Source organism: Pelophylax lessonae (assembly GCF_965119305.1).
Source record: "Pelophylax lessonae genome assembly, chromosome: 10".
Classification (NCBI taxonomy): Eukaryota; Metazoa; Chordata; class Amphibia; order Anura; family Ranidae; genus Pelophylax; species Pelophylax lessonae.
The window spans coordinates 19,667,436-19,687,095 of NC_138777.1; the positions used below are offsets into that span (position 1 = coordinate 19,667,436).

Below are 19,660 nucleotides of genomic sequence, written 5' to 3' on the forward strand. Positions count from 1 at the left end.
TTGCCAATGGCAATACGTATATATACGTTGTGGTTTGCATGTAGTTTACTTGAGTTATGGCTGAAGCGATCAGCCATAACCCCAGTATTCTTTTTTTCAGCCGGCAGATGGCTTTCTACAATCAACTGCTGGACTGGGCGATGGGCTGGATAATCTAGATCCAGTGGTCACCCCAGTGTGGCCAGCGAGCATGCGCAGACCTCCTCTCCACGCTAGGTCTGCTGCGACATAGCCCCACCAGACAGGGGCTGGCCTGTGAGTTAAACGCCTTGCGAGGTCACATATGACCGGATCTCGCCCGAGTCGCAACACTCCTCCTGGCCGACAGCCCCCCATTTTTATGGCGAGGGGTTCTGTCTAGAGCGGTGGCCGCCTTGTTCCTGGTATGGTGAGTAGCTGTACCCCCTCTCCCCCTGAAGGGTTTTGGGATGAACGAGGGCCTCTCCTTGGGACGTGTGGGTGGTCTGATCCACCTCCTGGGGTGGGGGACCACACGCCTGGAATCCTCATATAGTGAGGATGATTCCTCCACATCTGCAACTGCGCACAAAAAGGTGCTGGTGGAAACACTGATTGTATCTGTGTGTGTGAGACCTTGAAGATGGAGGACGCAGCTGCAACAGAGGGGCAGGTTCCCTTTGGCACTTAAAAGCCATCCAGAGTGGCAAAGGGGTTTCCTTTCCCCGCGTATTTTGACAAATTGTCGCTTATTAAGAAATGGACTGTTCCACCGGTGGTGGACCCTCCAGTTGCCAGATTAAACAAGGCAACCATGATTAAGAGTCTCCGAATTTTAGGATCCAGCTGACAGGAGGGCAGAGGCTGTGGCCCGCAATATTTACACTCTGGCTCGTTCGGCGGTGTGCCCTGGTGTCGCAAACTCTGACTGAGTGGGCTAAGCTTTTACAACGTGACCTGGAGGGAGAACAGCTCCTCCCTGCCTTTGCTGAGAATGGCAGATGAAGCTGGTCCAGGGGCTGCAGTTTATATGTGATGCCTCTTTGGATGCAGCTCCGCTAGTGACTCGGCTCTCTGTTTCGGCAGTGGTCCTTTGGCCTAAATGCTGGTCTTCGAACCAGGCTTCTAAAAAGGCCTTGGCTGATCTTCCCTTTCAAGGGGATTGCCTGTTTGGGGCTACCCTGGATGACATCATTAAAGGTCTCGCAGGGGGAGAGTACTTTTCTTCCACAGGCTACTAAGGGCAAAGGAACCTTGTCATAGACGTGGGCCCTTCTTCTCATTTCATAAGAAGTATTTTTTGGTCTCTCAGGGTTGACTCGTAAGGGCTCGTAGCTTTTCAGGAATTCCTCTGGAGGATCCAAACGAACCTGATCTGGCAAGCCGAGAGCGGGTTTCTCCAGAACCGCGGACAGGGCTTCTTCAGCATGAAGGTGCGCCCTCACACGTATCGGGGGTAGGGGGATGTGTTCGCTTATTTCCGGACCCGTGGACTTCCCTGGTACAAGACAAGTGGGTACACGTAGTCATTCGGTCCAGCTACAAGATCGAGTACCCCGCCAAGGTTCTTTCCTTCCAACTTGCGCCTGTCCCTGGACCGCTTATAGGAGCGGTACAAGATCTGTTACTTCAAGGGGTGATTGTCCCGGGTCCGACTTCGGAAAGCTTTCAGGGCTTTTACTCAAACCTGTTTACAGCTCCCAGGAAGGAAGGCAAGGTGTCCAATCCTGGACCTAACCATTCGCACGGTGGTGGCATCCCTGCATCGGGGAGTTTTCTTGCCTCTGTCGACATCAAGGATCGTTACCTTCACATTCCAATATGTGCCGGTCTCTAGCGCTTCCTCTGCTGTGCTGTGGGAGAGAAGCATTATCAGTTTGTGGCGTTTATCCTCTGGTCTCGCCTCTGCTCCATGACCTAGAGGGTAAGCAGGTTCCCCTGCCTTGGATGAGTTAGCAGACCAGTTGGTCCGGAGGCGGCAGCTTGTCTGCAATGCCTCTTTGGCTGCAGCTCCTCTGCTTTCTAAGCCACCTGTTTTAGCAGTGGCATTAGGTGTGTACTTTGGCTTAAGTGTTGGTCTGCGAAACAGCCTCCTAAGAAGCTCTGACTGCCTTCCTCCTCCTCCTCCTTGATGGCGATCGCCTGTTTGGGATTGCACTGGGTGACATCTTTTAGGAGTCTCACAGGGAAGGGGGGGGGGGGGGAGGATACCTTTCTTCCACAGAAATGAAAATAGCTCCTCATAGCAGACGTGGCCCAGCTTTCTTGGCTCACAAGAAGTTTTTAAGTCCTCATTGGGAGGTTCTAAGCAGGCCTGGCTTGCTGAGAGCGGGTTTTTTTTTTCTAGACCCACAGACTAGGCATCTTCAGCCTGGAGTTGTGCCTTCACCGTGCCTGGGGTGGGGGGACGTTTTCACTGGTTTCTGGGCCCTTGGACCTTGGTAAACATCCAATGGGTCCACACAGTGCTACTGTCCGATTACAAGTCAGAGTTTTCGTTCTTGCCCTCTGAAAGGGAGGGCAGAGTCCCCTACGGCTCTGGTGGACAACTTAGAGATCGGTATACGAATTCAGAGGGAGTTCAGCTGGATTCTGAATTTTCAGAAGTCTGCTCTGGTTCCTTTCACAAAACGACTCTGGGTCTGACTCTGGACTCGGCCTTAGCCAGAGTGCTTCTTCCACTGGCCATGCTCAAGAAATTGCAGGCTACAAATTATCTTTTGTTGTCCGGTAGACTGTCTTCCCTCCAGACTTGCATGCAGGACGAGGTCCCTGCAGGGAGATTCTGGTCAAATTGTACAAGAATCTACAGTCTCTGGCCGATCTGATCCAGCTGAGCCAAGGAACGAGAGGGTCCCTGATCTGGTGATTTTTTTTTTCTCCGGCGATCCAATAGGGTAAATCCTTTCTCCCCTTGTATTGGACAGTCGTCCCACGGCTGCCAGCCTGTGCGGGCGGGGAGGCTTACTCAGCAAAGATCCTGCCCAGGGGGTCTGGACACTGGTAGGGTCCAGACTGCCGATTTTAATGTACTGGAACTCCGATCACACTTTGTCTGGATCCATGGACGGATCGTTTTCAAGGGTGTCTGGTGCGATTTCAATCGGACAATGCTGTGCCTTATGTCGATCACCAGAAGAGCACAAGATGTGTCATGGCGGCTCTGGTGGTAGCCGGCATTCTACGGTGGGCAGAACGTTTCTTTCCAGCCCTCTCCACCATACACATTCAAGGGGTGAGGCGGATTGCCTACGTTGACAGGCATTAGATCAGGGGGAATGGTCATTTCATCCGGGTATTTTTCATTCGTTTTGTCTCCGGCGGGGCACTCCCGAGGTAGAACTGTTGGCCTATCAACATGAAGGTGCAGAGGTTGGTGGCATGGTCTCGGGATCCTCTGGCGATCGCCACAAATGCACTGGAGGCTTGTGGGATCGGTAGCGTCTGCTTCATGCCTTCCCTCCTCTCAAACTTCTGCCACGACTTCTGCGCAGGATCGAGGCAGAAGGGCTTCTGGTCATCTTAGTGGCCCTGGACTGGACTCGTCGGTCTTGGTACACCGATCTGGTGCGGCTAGTTGCCAAGGATTTCTTGGAGACTTCCTCTCAGGGAGGACCTGCTGCCCAAGGGCCAATCTCCATGCATCTTTAAAGTCGCTGGATTCAATGGCTTGGCTGTTGAAGTCTGTTTTCAGTGTTTCCTACGCTGTTAAAAGCTAGGTATTCTACTTCTAGGTAAATCTACCATCGTACATGGGAGAGACCTACATCGAGCGGTGTGAGTCTTTTGGGGTTTATCCTTGCTTTTTCTCGGTGGCTCTGATCTTGACCTTCCTCTAGTGGGGGGTTGAGCAGCTCCTGGCCTTGAGTACCATCAAGGACCAGGTGTCAGCCTTAGCGGTCTGTCTTTCTTTCAACGACGCTTGGCCACACACTCCCTGGAGTGTACCTTTTTTCCTTGGGAGCTAGACTTTCTGGTTCCTCCAGTGCGGTCTTCATTGCCGCCTTGGGACCTCAATTTGATGCAGTCAGTCCTTCAGAAACCTCCCTTTAAAAATCTTAGGGAGATTCCCCTGCTTATGCTGTCCCTGGAAGTGGCCCTTTTGGTGGCAATCAATTCGGCGCCCAGAGTATCTGAACTGACGGCGTTGTCTTGTCGTCCTTCTTCCTTGGTGGTTCACAGTGAAAAGGTGGTTCTTTGCCTCTGTCTGTCGTTCCTTCCAAAGGTCATCTCGGATTTCCATTTGGATGAAGACATTGTGTTGCCTTCCCTGTGTCCCAGACTGAAACATTCTACGGAAATTCCCTGGATGTGGTTCGGGCTATTCTGGTGTACTTGGCTGCTATGGAGTCCTTCAGGAAGTCAGACTCGCCATTTGTGCTCACGGATGAACCTCGGAAGGGGTTGACCGCTTCTGCGACCATTGTTCTAGATGGATCAGACAGATGGTGATTCAAATCTATTTAATTAAAGGTCAGGTTTGCTCCTTTCCCTGTTAAGGTGTTCTCTACTCTGGCGCTTGGTGTCTCCTAGGCTTTCCATCATCAGTGAATGGGAATTTTTCTGCTGTTCCCACCCCTCATGTTTAACACTGCTTTGGGACGTCCCAATGGTTAAGAAGATCAGGAGCTGTGTCCGTCAATGAACAAAAGAGAAAATTGGACTTTAGACTTACTGTAAAATCCATTTCTCTGTTGTTGACGGACACAGCACCCACCCCTCTGTGGAGTTTGGATTTCTTCTGACTCTGCTTGTAACAAAACTGAGTGCCAATAGCTGAGAGTGGGAGTATACCCCCTGGGACTGCCGATAGGCGTAGTCAAGCTTTTTTTCTGCCTAGTGTCCTACTCCTGTGGGGGGTAGTATAACCCAATGGTTAAGGAGATCAGGAGCTGTGTCTGTCAATGTACATCAGAGAAATGGAGTTTATGGTAAGTCAAAAATCCAATTTTTCATTAATTTTGCAAAAAGTAAAACCAGTGGTGATTTAAATACAACTCAAAAAAAAAAAGCTCTATTTGTGTGGAAAAAAAAATGATAAATATTTTGTTTGGGTACAGTGTTGCATGACCGCGCAACTGTCATTCAAAGTGTGACAGCCCTGAAAATTGGCCTGGACAGGAAGGGGGTTAAAGTGCCCAGTAGGCAAGTGGGTAATGAGACCCTAAAAGATCCTGCATGTCTCCCCTGTGCTCCACTGCATGTCTCGGGCATGGGGCGATACAAATTGTGCATTCTCTGCAAGAGTGACTGGGCTGACAAAAGCCTAGATGTCAGGACACCATTTCTAGTCACCATGGCGATCTGGCGCCTGAGATCTTTCTGAAAAAAAGAACACACGGTGCCACTGTTAACCTTCTTAAATTCTAGTGGTTCAGGTTTTTTTTTTTTTTTCCCCATCACAGGCTCTCACTAATATCAGTTTTTTTTTCTACAGAACAAAATCAAAGTGGTAGCCTTGAAAATAACCAACAATATAAATGTTTTAATTAAGGTAAGTTACTGTACATATAAAACAATCTGATCTATAAAAACACCTCGCTAAAAGTGACCGGCGTTATTCAAAAACAAGTGTATCCTAAAATGAAAATTGAATAAGGAAATAGTTCCAAATAAGTCCAAATCTCTGAAAAAACAGGATGTAAAAAGATCTTTCCAGTCTGAAATTCATGACACCTAGGTATCAGTGTTAATTTTGGCAGCAAATTTCAATTTAGTTTTAGTTTTAGTCTTAGGACTAAAATGGCATTTTAGTTTTAGTCCCATTTTAGTCTTCTCAAGTGTTTTAGTTTTAGTCGTATTTAGTCGACTCAAACTCCAGTACATTTTAGTTGACTAAAACTAATTTTAGTCATCTATAATGGAATGGGTGTAGTCCAATTGTAATTTGTAATGCATTATTTAAGCATTTCTCTACAATTTCCAAACTCATATACTACTGCTGGTCCTGGAGTGAAAAATTGAATGTTATTATCTATGGTATGAGCATGCACTAGCACAGCACTACACCAGTGTTAATTTTGGCAGCAAATTTAATTTAGTTTTAGTTATAGTCTTTCGACTAAAATGCCATTTTAATTTTAGTCGTATTTTAGTCATCTGAATTGTTTTAATTTTAGTCATATTTTAGTCTACTAAAATTGTGTTAATTTAGTCGACAAAATTAACACTGCTAGGTATACCTTCATTTTAGACAAAAAGGACTCTTAACAGAACATGTGGACCTTTTTGCACAGAACGAGTCATGAAGGCTATATAGATTGATATAGCATCTGTAGAAGGACCAGTATCTCCACCAGGGTTCCACCAATGGTCACCAGAATCTCCTAACCAGTAACATGAGATGTTCCACCGAAATATACAAAAGAACCTGGAAGACCCATATAGTGTAAAACCATATAGACAGTTTATTGATATGACTAACCACTCACAATAATAAAAACAAGCGCTTGAATGTTAAAATACCAATCCCATAATCCTATCCGACCGCTTTCTAAATTACAGCGTGCGTGGCGACGTCACGAGCTTAAACTCCCCTCTACGCGTTTCATCACATCTGACCTCATCAGGGGCGCGATATCTGTATGTTTACAAATTGGCTATATGGTGTCTTGTTGGGAATATTATTTTACCATAAACTAAAAGATACATTGAGCTGTGCAAATAAAACCTTAGACCCTGTCAGCTGTTTGTGCTGTTAAGAGAGTGTGTCTCTGCCATGTATATGCCTGATACATACAACTGCTGGGTGCTTGTCTTCGGCAGTCTTCATTGGCCAGCCCGGAATAACGTCACTCCTGTGCATGTGCAGGAGTTAGTCATCCTGAAACACAGGAACTGGGCCAGAAATGTAAGCTGAGCTGCACATGCGCAGCTCAGTTTACATGCTGGAGAAGGCAGGTGGGTGTGGGTTTGTTTTTTTTTGTTTTTTTTTTTTTTTTTTTTTTCGTTTTTGTAGAAGAGACATTGGGGGTTGCAAAATCTGGTGCAGCTCTGCATAGAAACTCGTTAGCTTCCAGGTTTTATTGTCAAAGCTTATTTTAAGTTGAAAGTAGAAGCTGATTGGCTACCATGCACAGCTGCACCAGATTCTGATTGCTCCAGTTTTAGTAACTCTTCTACATTGCCTGCCTGCTTGCACTTTGTGACAGCAGAACTGTAGTACAGATTTACATCTGAAGCACTCAATGGTCATAGGGGAGGAGTATGCACATCTAAAGGGTATGACAGGTATATTCTTTCATATACTGTTCTAGGCAGGATGCTGTGACATTTACATAAGTCTCCTGGTCCCCTACCACCAAATCTATTATACAATATAAAGAAAAGTTGGGGCCATGTTTATGCCTAAGGGCTCTTTCATACTGGGCGGATCCATTTCCCCACTGAGCAGGCGGATAACCGGTCCGTCTCTGCTCACTGTGCAGAGACAGAGCGGTCAGAGTCCTGCTGTCCTCTATGGGAGATCGGATGAAAACTGACCGCCTGTCTGTTTTCATCCAATCCGATCTTCCAGACGGATGGAAAATAGGGTCACCATCCGTCTGGATTTGGCAGACAGAATCGGATAGGATATGTCCACCGATGACATCTGCCACTGCATAGGGGTGAATGGAGGGTTCGATCCGGTCCCCCTGAAAAACTGAAAGGGTCCTTAATGTTGTTTTTTTTCCCCTTGTATTTTGGTTAAAAGGGGGCAAGGTACTGTTACTATTAGGGAGGCACTTGGTACTATTAATTTTCTCGCCTATTTGTCTTGATGGTTTAGCATGTTACAAATTTTTTTTTTTTTTTTCAGGATTTGTTTCATAATCCTCCATCCTACAAAAGCACAGTGACACTGTCCTGGAAGCCAGTACAGAGAGCAGATATCGGGTGAGTCTAACCTGTCCGACAGTGGAGTGGAGAGAACTAATGCTGAGAGGGACAAATGCTGTAGAGCATGGGGGGGGGGGGGGGGGGGTCCCATTTGTGGGCCCAAGACACAGAATTGTAAACTTGCAGCTATAAATGCAGCCAGGGCACGTCTGGAGGGATGCAGAGCTTGCAGTAACATTGGTGAAACATGCAGGGACTCCCACTAACTAGTGCCAGCCAAGTAGGTGCCGCATGTCTGGATCTAGGGAGGTGCTGGGGTGGGCTCCCTCCAGATTTCAGTTGTGACCCCCACCCCCTCCTACCTCTGACACTCAGAGTTGTATAAAGTACTCGAAACCCATACTTGAATAAAAGTACAAGTGCTCGATCAAAAAGTGACTTGAGTAGAAGTACTAAAGTATTCAACATTTTTTGTACTTAAGTATTGCAAGTAGTTTTTTTAAAAATATTGCTACTCAAGTACTGAAAGTAAAAGTACCAGGAGTTTTGAAAAAAAAAACTGCTACTCAAGTACTGAAAGTAAAAGTACAAGTACTGTGTTATGTAGTTATTAAAGAAAGAAGTCAAAAGTTTGAACATCATATTGTTTTTTATTATTTCAAATGCAGCTTTTATTTATACATACAGTAGCATTTATTTTCGTATGCGCTGATAATACACATGTTTTGAGCTTCATGAAACCTGCCATCTACTGTTCTGGCAGTGGTAATTTTTATAATAGTAACGAGTAACTATGCAGCACAAAAAAAAAATATCGGAGTAGAAGTATTGAAATCATCGAAAAAATGTAGTGAAGTAAAAATGGAAGTAGGAGAAAAAAATTCTACTCTAGGAAAGTACAGATACCGCCTTTCCGTACTTAAGTACAGTAGTGAAGTAGTTCTACTTAGTTACTATACATCTCTGCTGACACTGTGCCCTGCTGTCTGCCATCCCTGCACACCACACAGCACAAAGTTTAAATCCAATCAACTGCCCAACATTTTTTGCCCATTGGGTATGCACCAAAACATATCGGCCCAAAATGGTGTTTTTGGCATTTTGCTGATAAAGAAAAAGGTGCTAAAAACGCCTGTGATATTTACACAATTTTACTGTGCTTTTGGTGTGTTTTCCATAAGTCATGCGACTCAAAAAACCACATCAACAGCGTAACACAGGTGTGTTATTGCTGCAATTTCAAAGAATTTCAACAGGTAGATGTGTTTTTGGTGTGATTTTTTTAACTGACCAAAAATGCAGCAAGCAAGGTTATTTAACACCACAACAGCAGTGCAAAGACCAATGTAAAGACATACATAGTATTTAAAGGGATGCGTTTTTCTTTCGCTAAAGGTGCCGATTATGGCCGACAATAAATTCATATTCATTTATAAGTCATGATCTTAATTTAAAAGTAAAAAATAATACAATTTTATATGTAAAAAAAAAAATATATCATTTTCAGTTTTGGTTTTTGGTCAAGTGCATCCTGCATTTTTCAGTTTCTTCCCCAAAATTTCCATTCAGTGCACCTCCTAGTAATTGTAAGGCCCCTTTCACACAGGCAGACCGTTCAGATCCGCCTGTCAGTTTTTTTGACAGATCTGAACGGTCCCCCCATGCATCCCTATGGGGCATCGGATGTCAGCAGAGACATGTCCGCTGACATCCGATCCGTCAAATCTGGACGGATGGAAACCTTATTTTCCATCAGTCGATCGGATCGGATGAGAACGGACCGACGGTCCGTTCCCATCCGATTCCCCAATAAAGATGTATGGGGAACTGACAGCTGTGTCTCCGCACACAGCGCAGAGAACAGCTGTCATCCTCCTGCTCAGCAGTGGATCAGCGGATCGATCCCCCACTGAGATAAACGGAGTCCGTCCGACGGATGGATAGTGTGAAAGGGGCCTAAGTGTTTGTGTGGCTGAGATAATTCCTCCTCCAATGTGGCCCCAGAGAGTGAATAGGTTGGACACTGCTGCTATAGAGCAAATAAAACTAAAACATTTAGGTTGATAGGCTGCTTTCGCACTGAGCAGTTTCTGAAACGCTTTTGCGTTAAAAAAAATATTTTAAGAAAATGCGTCCCTATAAATTCTGTGTGTCTTCACGCTGATCTGTTGCACTGTTAAAAATCCCGCTTGCCGCTTTTTTGGTGCATATTTGGAAAAAATGTTGTGGTTTTTAAGCCCCGACCTTTGAAAAAATCACCGTAAACGCGGTAAAATCGAAGGAAATCGAGCGGTTTTTCGGCAGCTGTTAACAGCATGCTTTTTTTTTTTTTTTTTTTTTTTTTTATATTTTGGCTGATTAATTTTTGACGGCTGATATATTCAAGCACCCGTAGTTAGCAATACTCTTGTATGCACAAGGAAAAGTCTAATTTCAACACTTGCAGGTGTATAAGAGAGCCAGCAAATACTTGAAAATGCTAATTTTTACATCCCAAATTCCCTGCAATCCCCCATAACAGCATACAAGGCTTGGCATAGAAGAGCTACACATAATGTGCACATGTGGAAAAGCCAATGTTCTAGTTGGATGAGGAAGGGTTGGTTTTAATGGCATAACAGCCAGTGTTCATCTGACATCGGTGCTCTGAGTGCAGCTTAACCAAAATTGGGGATGACTGACCTCTGTACAGTAAGTGACTTGTATGAATAATGTTTTTTCCAGACAAAAGAGAACCAGTGAAGACAGCACTACATCCTCTTCCTCCTCCTCCTCCTCTTCATCCTCCTCACCGCCAAAAAAGCCTATCATGGGACCAAAAAGAGACTCCAGACAAATCTACAACCCACCCAGCGGGAAATACAGCGCGACTCTTGGGAATTTCACTTATGGTGAGTCCAGGGAAATCTATGGTTGGATCTGTGAGTGGAAAAATGTGGCAGCCATAAAATGAAATGAAATCTCCTAAAGACTGAAAACCTTTGGTCTAGTCTGGTATGTGCTTAACCACTTGACGACCAGCCGCCGTAGATGTACTGCGGCAGGCTGGCTCTCCCAGGCAAAACCCGTACGTGTACGGCGCTCGCCTGGGAGGAGCCAGGGGGCGAGTGCGTGCCGGCGCGCTCCCGCTGTCAGCAGGAAAGCTGGCGCGAGTGTTAGGCGGCTCCGATTGCCGTCTGACACCGGCGATCTCCCCCCGCTGACAGAGGACGACGGACGGCTGATGTAAACATTGGTTAATTTAAATCGCTAATAAAAAGGCTTGATTTAAAGCGGAGTTCCACCCGAAAGTGGAACTTCCGCTCATTTACTTCCAACCCCCGGTGCCACATTTGGCACCTTTCAGGGGGGAATGGGTACCTGTTTTTGACAGGTACCCTTCCCTACTTCCGGGTGACGGCGCCGCCCCTCTGAAGTTTGGCTCCTTCCCCTGCCGCCGAGCCAATCCGAATGCGTGGCGCGCTTCGCCCATGCGCAGTAGTGACCCGCCCGTGAAGCCGCAAGGAAACATTGGCTGCGGTGTCGACATCGCTCGACTCCAGGTAAAAGTTAGCAGCCACAGTATGGGGGGGGGGGGGTGGTGGGGGGCGCAACTCCGCTTTAAATCTTTAAAGAACAACTGTCATCCCTGTCCCGCAGTGGCTCCTCCTACCCGCTGTTGACTCACTGACAGTCCTTTTTTTTTTTTTATTGGGACAGCTGCTGATGCGGCAGTGACACAACAAGGTGAGGGACGTGGCGGCAGCAGGTGAGTGGATGCCCGCTAAGAGGCGCTGCCATGATGGATCTGAAATGACAGGTGCTCTTTAAATGTAAGGACTCATTCTTGCTGGTAGTTAGAAATTGTGTGAATGCATCAATGCAGTGCATGTTATCTCAGGCTGCAGAGCTTGGATTCATTAAATGAGTTTACCAAAAATGTAAATATTGCAAAATATACAGCCTAATGCTCCATTACTAAGCTCCATTTCATGCTGAATAAACTAAATTATTAACGTTTCCCTAAACTAAATCATTAATGTATCCCTAATAGAAAACTATCTTTTATATAGTTTTTTTTTTCCCCAAAAGCATTTATTAAAATAAATTTGATTAAAATATAAAAAAAATCAAATTAAAATAAAATTTTTTTTTTTTTTTTTTTTTTTTTATTCGCCCCCGGAAAAAATTAAAAAAACAGAGTTTACTACCACTTTAAAGGTTGTGTGAATCGCAAGAACAGGAATGATTTTTAGTGGTTTACCTGTTGGAACTGTGTAGCGATCTGCTGTACTTGTAATGGAATAACTTGCCTTGCCTTCTGACATATAATAAAATTAATTTACATCTTGCAGAACAGAGAGGAGGATTCCGCGGCGGCAGAGGAAGAGGTTGGGGGGGCACTCGTGGGAATCGCAGCCGAGGAAGAATGTACTAGAAGATAAGAGACCGGCATGGAGACACTCGGCTGACTGACGGACTGCTCGATGCCTCCTTTCAATTGGCAACGGACTTTTAACATAAAGCATTCTTTCTACCTTTGTACGTACGTTTTCTATTCAGACGTTCTTCAGTCTCGTACACCTACCGTAGTTTTCAGCGTCGCACACCGGATTCTGAGCCGCTTCCATGTTTCACGTAGGGACCTGCTCAAAAATCCCGCCTGAAAATAAAATCCAGAATTGTAGCCATTGCATTTCTCTCTAGGAATCAACTAAAAGGAATGTGCAGATACAGTAACCTCATAAATTACAATTAAACTAGGACATTGCTTTCAGGCCACGTTGGCGCCATGGTTTGAACATTTAAACCCTCAGCTGACAGTCGTGGTTCGGTTGTCATTGCCAAAATTAGCTTTCCTCTGTTTTCGGCATGTGTGCAAGGTGATAAAATTACAGCTACGTTTCCAAGTTTTTCCTTTGCTGTGAAAGCAAATGTTTTATTGTCTAGTTATTTATTATTTTGCAACCGAATTATAGCCAGCAATTTTACGTTTTACTTTTAGACCTTTTTTGGTTCTTTTGACCAAATGTAAATCTGCCTGACGGATGCAAGACAGATGGAAATCTTTTGTTGTGGACAAATACCAAACTGCCGTGTGCTGTTTAAAAAAAAAAAAAAAGTATATATAAAACTTTTTTGGGGAGAATGGCTCTTTATTTTCCTACCTATCAGATGTTTTAAATTTGCCATTGCTGATTTTAAAGGATAAGTGCACTTAAGGACAACAAATGGCGCTTTTCCACTGCATGGAACCGAACGGTTCGGCTCGCTTTTGCGCTATTCCACTGCATGGGTACCGCACGATACGGTGTTGGAACGGTTCGGTACGGCGGCGCTTTTCCACTGCATGGAACTGAACGGTACGGCTCGCTTAAACAGTACCACCTCGATTGTGGTTCCAAGAGGGCCGTACCGGTACCATATCCCACAATCCTTTGCATGCAGCCTTGACTGTTTGTCACTACTAGCCACTGATTGGTCAGAGAATCTTTGTTATTCCACCCACTTTAGTGGAAAAGCAAACCGTTCCAACACCGTACCATGCAGTGGAAAACCAAACAGAGCCAAGCAGGGAGCCGAGCCGGTACTTGCAGTGGAAAAGTGCCAAAAAACGCATCTCCTCTGCCCTTAAGAGCGAAGTATGGGATTTCCCCCCCCCCCCCCCCCCCCCCCAATTATACTTGCCTAAGTAGATGTATCTGTCCCATGCTGGCTCGAAACACTGAGAACTGAGCGATCAAACACCGGCGATCGCACTGTTCTTACAGCTATCTGAGCAGAGAGCTGGTAACCGTCAGTCACTTTCTCTGCTCTGCCCTGCCCCCACATGCCCTCTTTGGAGCGCTGGGCTGTGGAGAGGATGGGAGCTGCCGGCTTAGGCTCTCAGCGGCTCACTGAGAAGCTGAGCTGGGTGCCAGTCCAGGAATGTAGGCGGATTTCAACCATTTGGTCGCAATTCATCCCGAGCCTGGACCGGCTCTGTGACGTCACCGCTGTCTGCTGAAAGATGGGTCACAGGAGTGCAGAACGAACTGCACTCATGTGATCCACCGAAGTACAGCTAAACAAGCTTCGGCTGTACTCCTTTACCATAACCCACTCCCCCACCATAACCCACTCTCCCCTTTTACAGAGGCATACTTAGAGCTAAGGATTGCAGCCCTGCATGTCTTCACTGTTCTGGCTGTATCTGCACCTTACAGCCCCATAGCTTTTTATGGGGCTGTGTGGCAAGGCTGGGGATGGTCTAATAGAAGTCTATGGGGCTGTATTGTGCAGGCGCAGCTGGGACATTGAGAGTTTCAGTATTAGATGTAAGCAAACAGTGGAGGCCATACCCATTGGATCTAGGTAAGCAGAGTCAGTGGAGGGTGGTTAGTTTAGATCAGGATAAGGGAGCCGTCATAAAGTGCACCTACCCTTTAAACATGGCAACAAATTTTTATAAGGGTTCTAAAAGCTGAAGGTTTTTTTTAATAAGGAAAAAAACCTGCTTGCAGCTCCCCCACAGCCCCCATTATACTTACCTGAGCCCGATCTCGATCCAGCACTGTGCACGAGAGCAGAGACTCTCTCAGCTCTCTCCCTCCTCATTGGCTCAGAGACAGCAGCGGGGGCCATTGATTGCTGCTGCTGTCAATCACAACCAGTGAGGAGGGGGTGGGGACAAGCCGAAATTCTGTGGGTCTATGGACACACAGCCGGCTCGGGAGGCAGCCCGCACAAATGCCACCATAGCAAGCGGTTTGCAATGGCGGGGGGAGCCAGGAGCGCCAGCGGGGGACCCCAGAAGAGGGTTGGGGCTGCTCTGTGAAAAACCATTATGCAGAGCATGTAAATATAACATGTTTATTATTTTTTTAAATGAAATATAATCCTTTACAATCCCTTGGGGGGGGGGGGGGGGTCGGCATCATCCTAAAACAAACCTGGCTGTGGGTCAGAGGTTGTTGCCGTGCACTAGATCCCAAAAAACACTTCTATTTTTCTTAAGCCACCTTGGGGACTGAGTTAGTTTACATCAATCTTCCCAGCTGATTTATGGGTAGACCTGAGAAAACAAATTATATTAAAATAAAATGTTACCCCCCCCCCATGCTGATTATTCTGCGGATGTGAATTTATAGATGGCTGAGATTTTCTTTTTTTTTTTTTTTTTTTTTTTTTAAGCAATGATTGATTTATCAGTTTTTCTTTTCTGGTCATATCGTGACTTTTACTGAAGGGATTTTACTTTCTCTAGGAGGGGGAGGGAGAGCATGAAAAATAACATGAACTTGTTGCATGCACAATGCACAGTACACGTGAACCTTTCAATGGAAATGGGGGATCGGAGGGGCGGGGGGGGGGATCTGCTTTTGCCAGACTCTGCTCAATTGATTTGAAAAGCCATGGAAAGTCTTCTTTCAGCAAACCTTACACTACAAATTGTAATCGGAAAAGCAAAATGTTATATACTTGCTGTGGTTGGGGTGAGGTTGGAGGGCCGGCCTGTCCTCCCTTGCATTAGACAATATGAATTTATGTTGTCACCAGCAGACCATCATATAAACAGCAATAAGGTACAATAACCATAATGGTTTACAAAAATCCGCTGTAATAAATGTCCTGATGGAATAGCAGCCTGCATCATTTTTTCTTTTCTTTGGTTGGCCAGTTAAAATAGAGATTTAGTTGTCTCACATTAACTTGACATAAGCAGCTGTCAATCAAAATTCATCTTTCAGTTTTAAAGGGGTGATTGTGTTTTTTTTTTTTTTTAAATCTTCAAAGTAGTTCCTGTAAAGCCCCGTACGCGATATTCTTTATTTTTTTTCATTCAATCCAGCAGGCTGAACGAAAAAAAAAAGGAGGAGCCGGTGTACTAACTATGCAATGTTAGTACAGCTATTTTCCTTTGCTGAGCTATTGTGTTCTGACAGGGGGACCCCCCCCGGTCAGCAGACCTTTTTTTGGTCATGCCCCTTCGAGAGAAGCCAAGCCTGTGTGTATGGCCCTTAAGGCCTGTTTCACACGGGCTTCAGCTAGTATAAAAACAGTTTGACCAGCAAGCCTTTTACAAAGCATTGTTAAATCTTCGAAAGTACAGTTCAGCTCCAGTTTGTAAATGTTGAACACAGACCCTAATGGGAGTGCTGATTGCCACATTAAACTAGCTGCTAGCAGGCTTTCAACAATCTTAAAGATGTGCTGAAGCCTGCTAGCAGCTTTTTAAAGTGGCATTCAGCACTCCCATTAGGATCTGTGTTCAACATTTACAAACTGGAGTTGAATGGTAGTTTAAAAGCATCAACAATGTTTGCTGAAAACTGCAGATTTGTCAAAGCTTGCTGGTCACAAGCTGAAGCCTGTGTGACACAGGCCTAATAGAAGAGGCATTATACTTGTCTCTCTGGCAGTCTGTTGCTTCTGTCCTCTCTGGTATGGGCATTTTTGAGCATTTTAACACTTCCTGGACTGGTCTGATACCTGTATCTAGGGATGCACCGATCCAACTTTTTTGGTCCCGATCTTTTGCTTTGAAATCCCCGATCCGGAAGTACTGTTTTGTGAGCTTATAACAAAATAATACTTCAGGATCGGGATCAGCAGATACCTAGGAAATGTCCACATCACAGAGCCAGTGATGTGGATACCGAAAGAAAGATGCCCCCCCCCCCCCCCCCCCTATAAACAGAAGAAGAATGCCTGCAACTGTAGAATTAGATGAGTAAAAGGTTTTTTTTTTTCTCCTATTGAAGTGATTGAGGGAGGGTCAGAAGCCTGGAGAGTAGTGACGTCCCGGATCGGCCCGTGGGTCTGCTAAATTTTACCGATCCAGCTATTTTGCCAGTATCGGGGCTGATATCCGATCCGAATATCTGATCGGTGCATCCTTACCTGTATCCCCTGGTTCTGTCTGCTGAGCCTTGCTACAGGGCACCATAGTGTGATGTAAGGGGCTGGAGGATGGAACCAGAGCACATGGCGGGGTCTCCAGTGTCTGACATTCCCAGAAAGGAACAATGAGTATTGCTTTGAAACAGAACTAAACCGGTTGATTACCTTTTTTGAAAACCGTTCTTTTCCCGGCCTGCAGGGATTGTAACTGTTACATTGGTTGTGTTCTCAACCAAACTGTCAAATGGCTGGAGTCCTAACTGATCACATGTGCAGCACTATGGCTGTTGCAGGTCTAAAATGGCAGCTTTCTTGGCTGAAAAGGATAGGACGGTTTAGTTCTGATTCACACTGCTGTGGCTTCAAAGTCGGGTGACTCTGAATCCTACATCCCAGTGCAACTTCACCGCAGCTTGCATACGACTTCTTTGACAGAAGTCAATGCATGTCGTGCTGAAGTCTCACCAAAGGTAGTGCAGGAACCGTTTTCTAAGTCGTACCGATTTTAAAGCGGAGTTCCAGCCTAAACACACACTCACCTGTCCCATGGCCCAGCGATGCGGCCTCCCGAAGCCTCGCTCTTCTCCCTCTCTCCTCTGCGGCGCCGGCATCACTGGTGTGGGCACCCGGCTGTGACAGTTTGCGGCTTCACAGCCGGGTTACGCACTGCGCGAGTTGTGCTACGCGTCATGATTGGCCGGCAATCTTCTGGGACCTCTGACATGTCCCAGAAGATTGCAGGAAGGGAGGGGGAGAGGAGAACTTCCGCTCAGGGCGCCGCGGAAGTGGGAGCGGGTACCTGTCAAAACTAGGTTCCCGCTCCCCCCCCCCCCCCCAAAAAAAATGACATGCCAAATATGCCATGTCAGGGGGTTAGAACTACCTAAAGCGGAAATTTTACTTTTGGGTGGAACTCCGCTTTAATGGTTCCATTGCAGTTAATGGGGTACGACTTGTCATGCAACTTTGAACTCTAAAGTCGCACCAGAAGTCACAGCAGAGTGAACCAGGGCTTAATCACAATCAGTGTACTTGTATAGTTAGAATATTTTGTAGGTGTGGGTTCCACATCATGAAGTTTCTAAAAGCAAAACCCCCTCAATCCCAAGAATACATTCATTACCTTTGCACTAGTTGGAATTGTTGGTGTCTTGATTGAATTCTCTGCTGCATAAAATAAATGCAGAGCCTTAGGCAAGCTATAGATAATGCAATTTTCTTCCGGGTTGCAGGAAAGAAAATTTCTTGTTTCACCCATCAACATAGACAATATTGATGGGAGAATCCCTCCCACTGCGCTATCATGTTATACTGGCAGGGGGCTTTCCCTACCGGCAGAACACGATTACTGCCAGCGGCTATAGCCACCAGCAGTAATCTCACGCAAGAAATCCCTACAGACTGGTTGTAGTGAAGTCTATCGATGGATCGACTTAAAGCGGAGTTCCAGCCATTTACTCACCTGTCCAACGGTCCAGCGATGCGGCCGCCGGAAGCCTCGATCCTCTCCCTCGGCGCCGGCATCACTGCTGTGGGCACCCGGCTGTTACAGTTTGCGGCTTCACAGCCGGGTACCCACTGCGCATGCGCGAGTCGCGCTGCGCGCCGTGATTGGCCGGCAATCTTCTGGGACCTCTGACGTGTCCCAGAAGATTGCAGGGAGGGAGGGGGAGAGGAGAACTTCCGCTCTGGGCGCCGCGGCGCTCCGAGCGGAAGTGGGAGCGGGTACCTGTCAAAACTAGGTACCCGCTCCCCCCCCCAAAAAATGACATGCCAAATGTGGCATGTCGGGGGGTCAGGACTCCCTAAAGCGGAAGTTCCACTTTTGGGTGGAACTCCGCTTAAGTACAACCAGCCTTCCCCATAGATGGATCCCTACTGAACCAGCTGAGATTCGATTCATCCTTGGCTGGCTTTAGAGATCCCCTATGATGACCATGGTAGGTTGGTGCAGACCGGAGAACTCCGGGTGCTTCACATCAGAGGTCCCAAGAGACATATGAAACCGGTTGGTGATTCTTTACACTAGTAATCCATGCAAAACCGAAACATTTGTTTTGCCTGGAGACCCTTTAAACCTCCTGACAAAATGTCTATCATGGCTAGACGGAGTCTGTTCTCACTTTCCAAGTTTTCATTTTTTTCAGTTTAACATGAACAGGATTCACCTTGTTTTAATGTGTTTTTTTTTTTTAATAGTATTTATTCAGTTCCGATTCGTTCAGGGTATGCATTCTGTGTGTTTAGCGTTAGTTGATTCATGGTTCCGGTCGCCCTTCACAGATGACTGCACCCAGAAACCTGGACCTCTCTGTATGCATTTAGCATGTTTTTTGATTTCTTTCAGACTTGACGTTAGTTGGAAACGTATTTTTTCATTCTGCAATATTGACTTTTTTTTTCCTGTAATGGTTAATGTGTGCTGGAATAAATTTTTGGTTTTTATAAAGAGTATTTACTTATTGCACATTGTGAGGGGGGGGGGGGGGGTACTGTGTTCAGTCACCTTTTCCCAAAAAGGGAACTTTATCACATTGAACACAATAAAAAGAAAATCTCTAGCAAGCTATTTGTTAAAATTCCCACCCCAGCGTTTACAGCAATGGTTGCCAACCTTTTGGACCTCACAGACCACTAAATTTACAATTTTAAATCGCATGAGATCATTTAATATGAATTTTGCATGCATACACATTGCTACGGTTCTCTGTCCCCCTCCCCCTGGATCACACTGCTGCCTTTTACACACACAATGCTCTGGCTCTCTGCTTCCCCTGCCACTGAATCACAATGCTTCAGCTCTCTGCCCCCTGCTGCTGGATCACAATGCTCTGGCTCTCTGCCCCCCTGCCGCTGGATCACAATGCTCCGGCTCTCTGCTGCTGGATCACAGTGCTCCAGCTCTCTGCCCCCCCTGTCGCTGCATCACAGTGCTTCGGCTCTCTGCCCCCCTGCCGCTGGATCACAATGCTCCGGCTCTCTGCTGCTGGATCACAGTGCTCCAGCTCTCTGCCCCCCCTGT

At 46.1% G+C, this 19,660-nt stretch overlaps 1 protein-coding gene across 1 annotated transcript in view; it reads left to right on the forward strand.

Annotated features, from left to right (window-relative positions):
- API5 (apoptosis inhibitor 5) overlaps positions 1-12,406 on the forward strand; it is a 42,329-nt gene extending 29,923 nt beyond the window's left edge. The window contains exons 11-14 of the mRNA XM_082269721.1: positions 5,396-5,452; positions 7,757-7,833; positions 10,501-10,667; positions 12,111-12,406. Coding sequence (XP_082125847.1) covers positions 5,396-5,452; positions 7,757-7,833; positions 10,501-10,667; positions 12,111-12,193 — 384 coding nt within the window. The 3' untranslated portion in view covers positions 12,194-12,406. The remainder of the gene's footprint in view (positions 1-5,395; positions 5,453-7,756; positions 7,834-10,500; positions 10,668-12,110) is intronic.
- Positions 12,407-19,660: the final 7,254 nt, after the last annotated feature.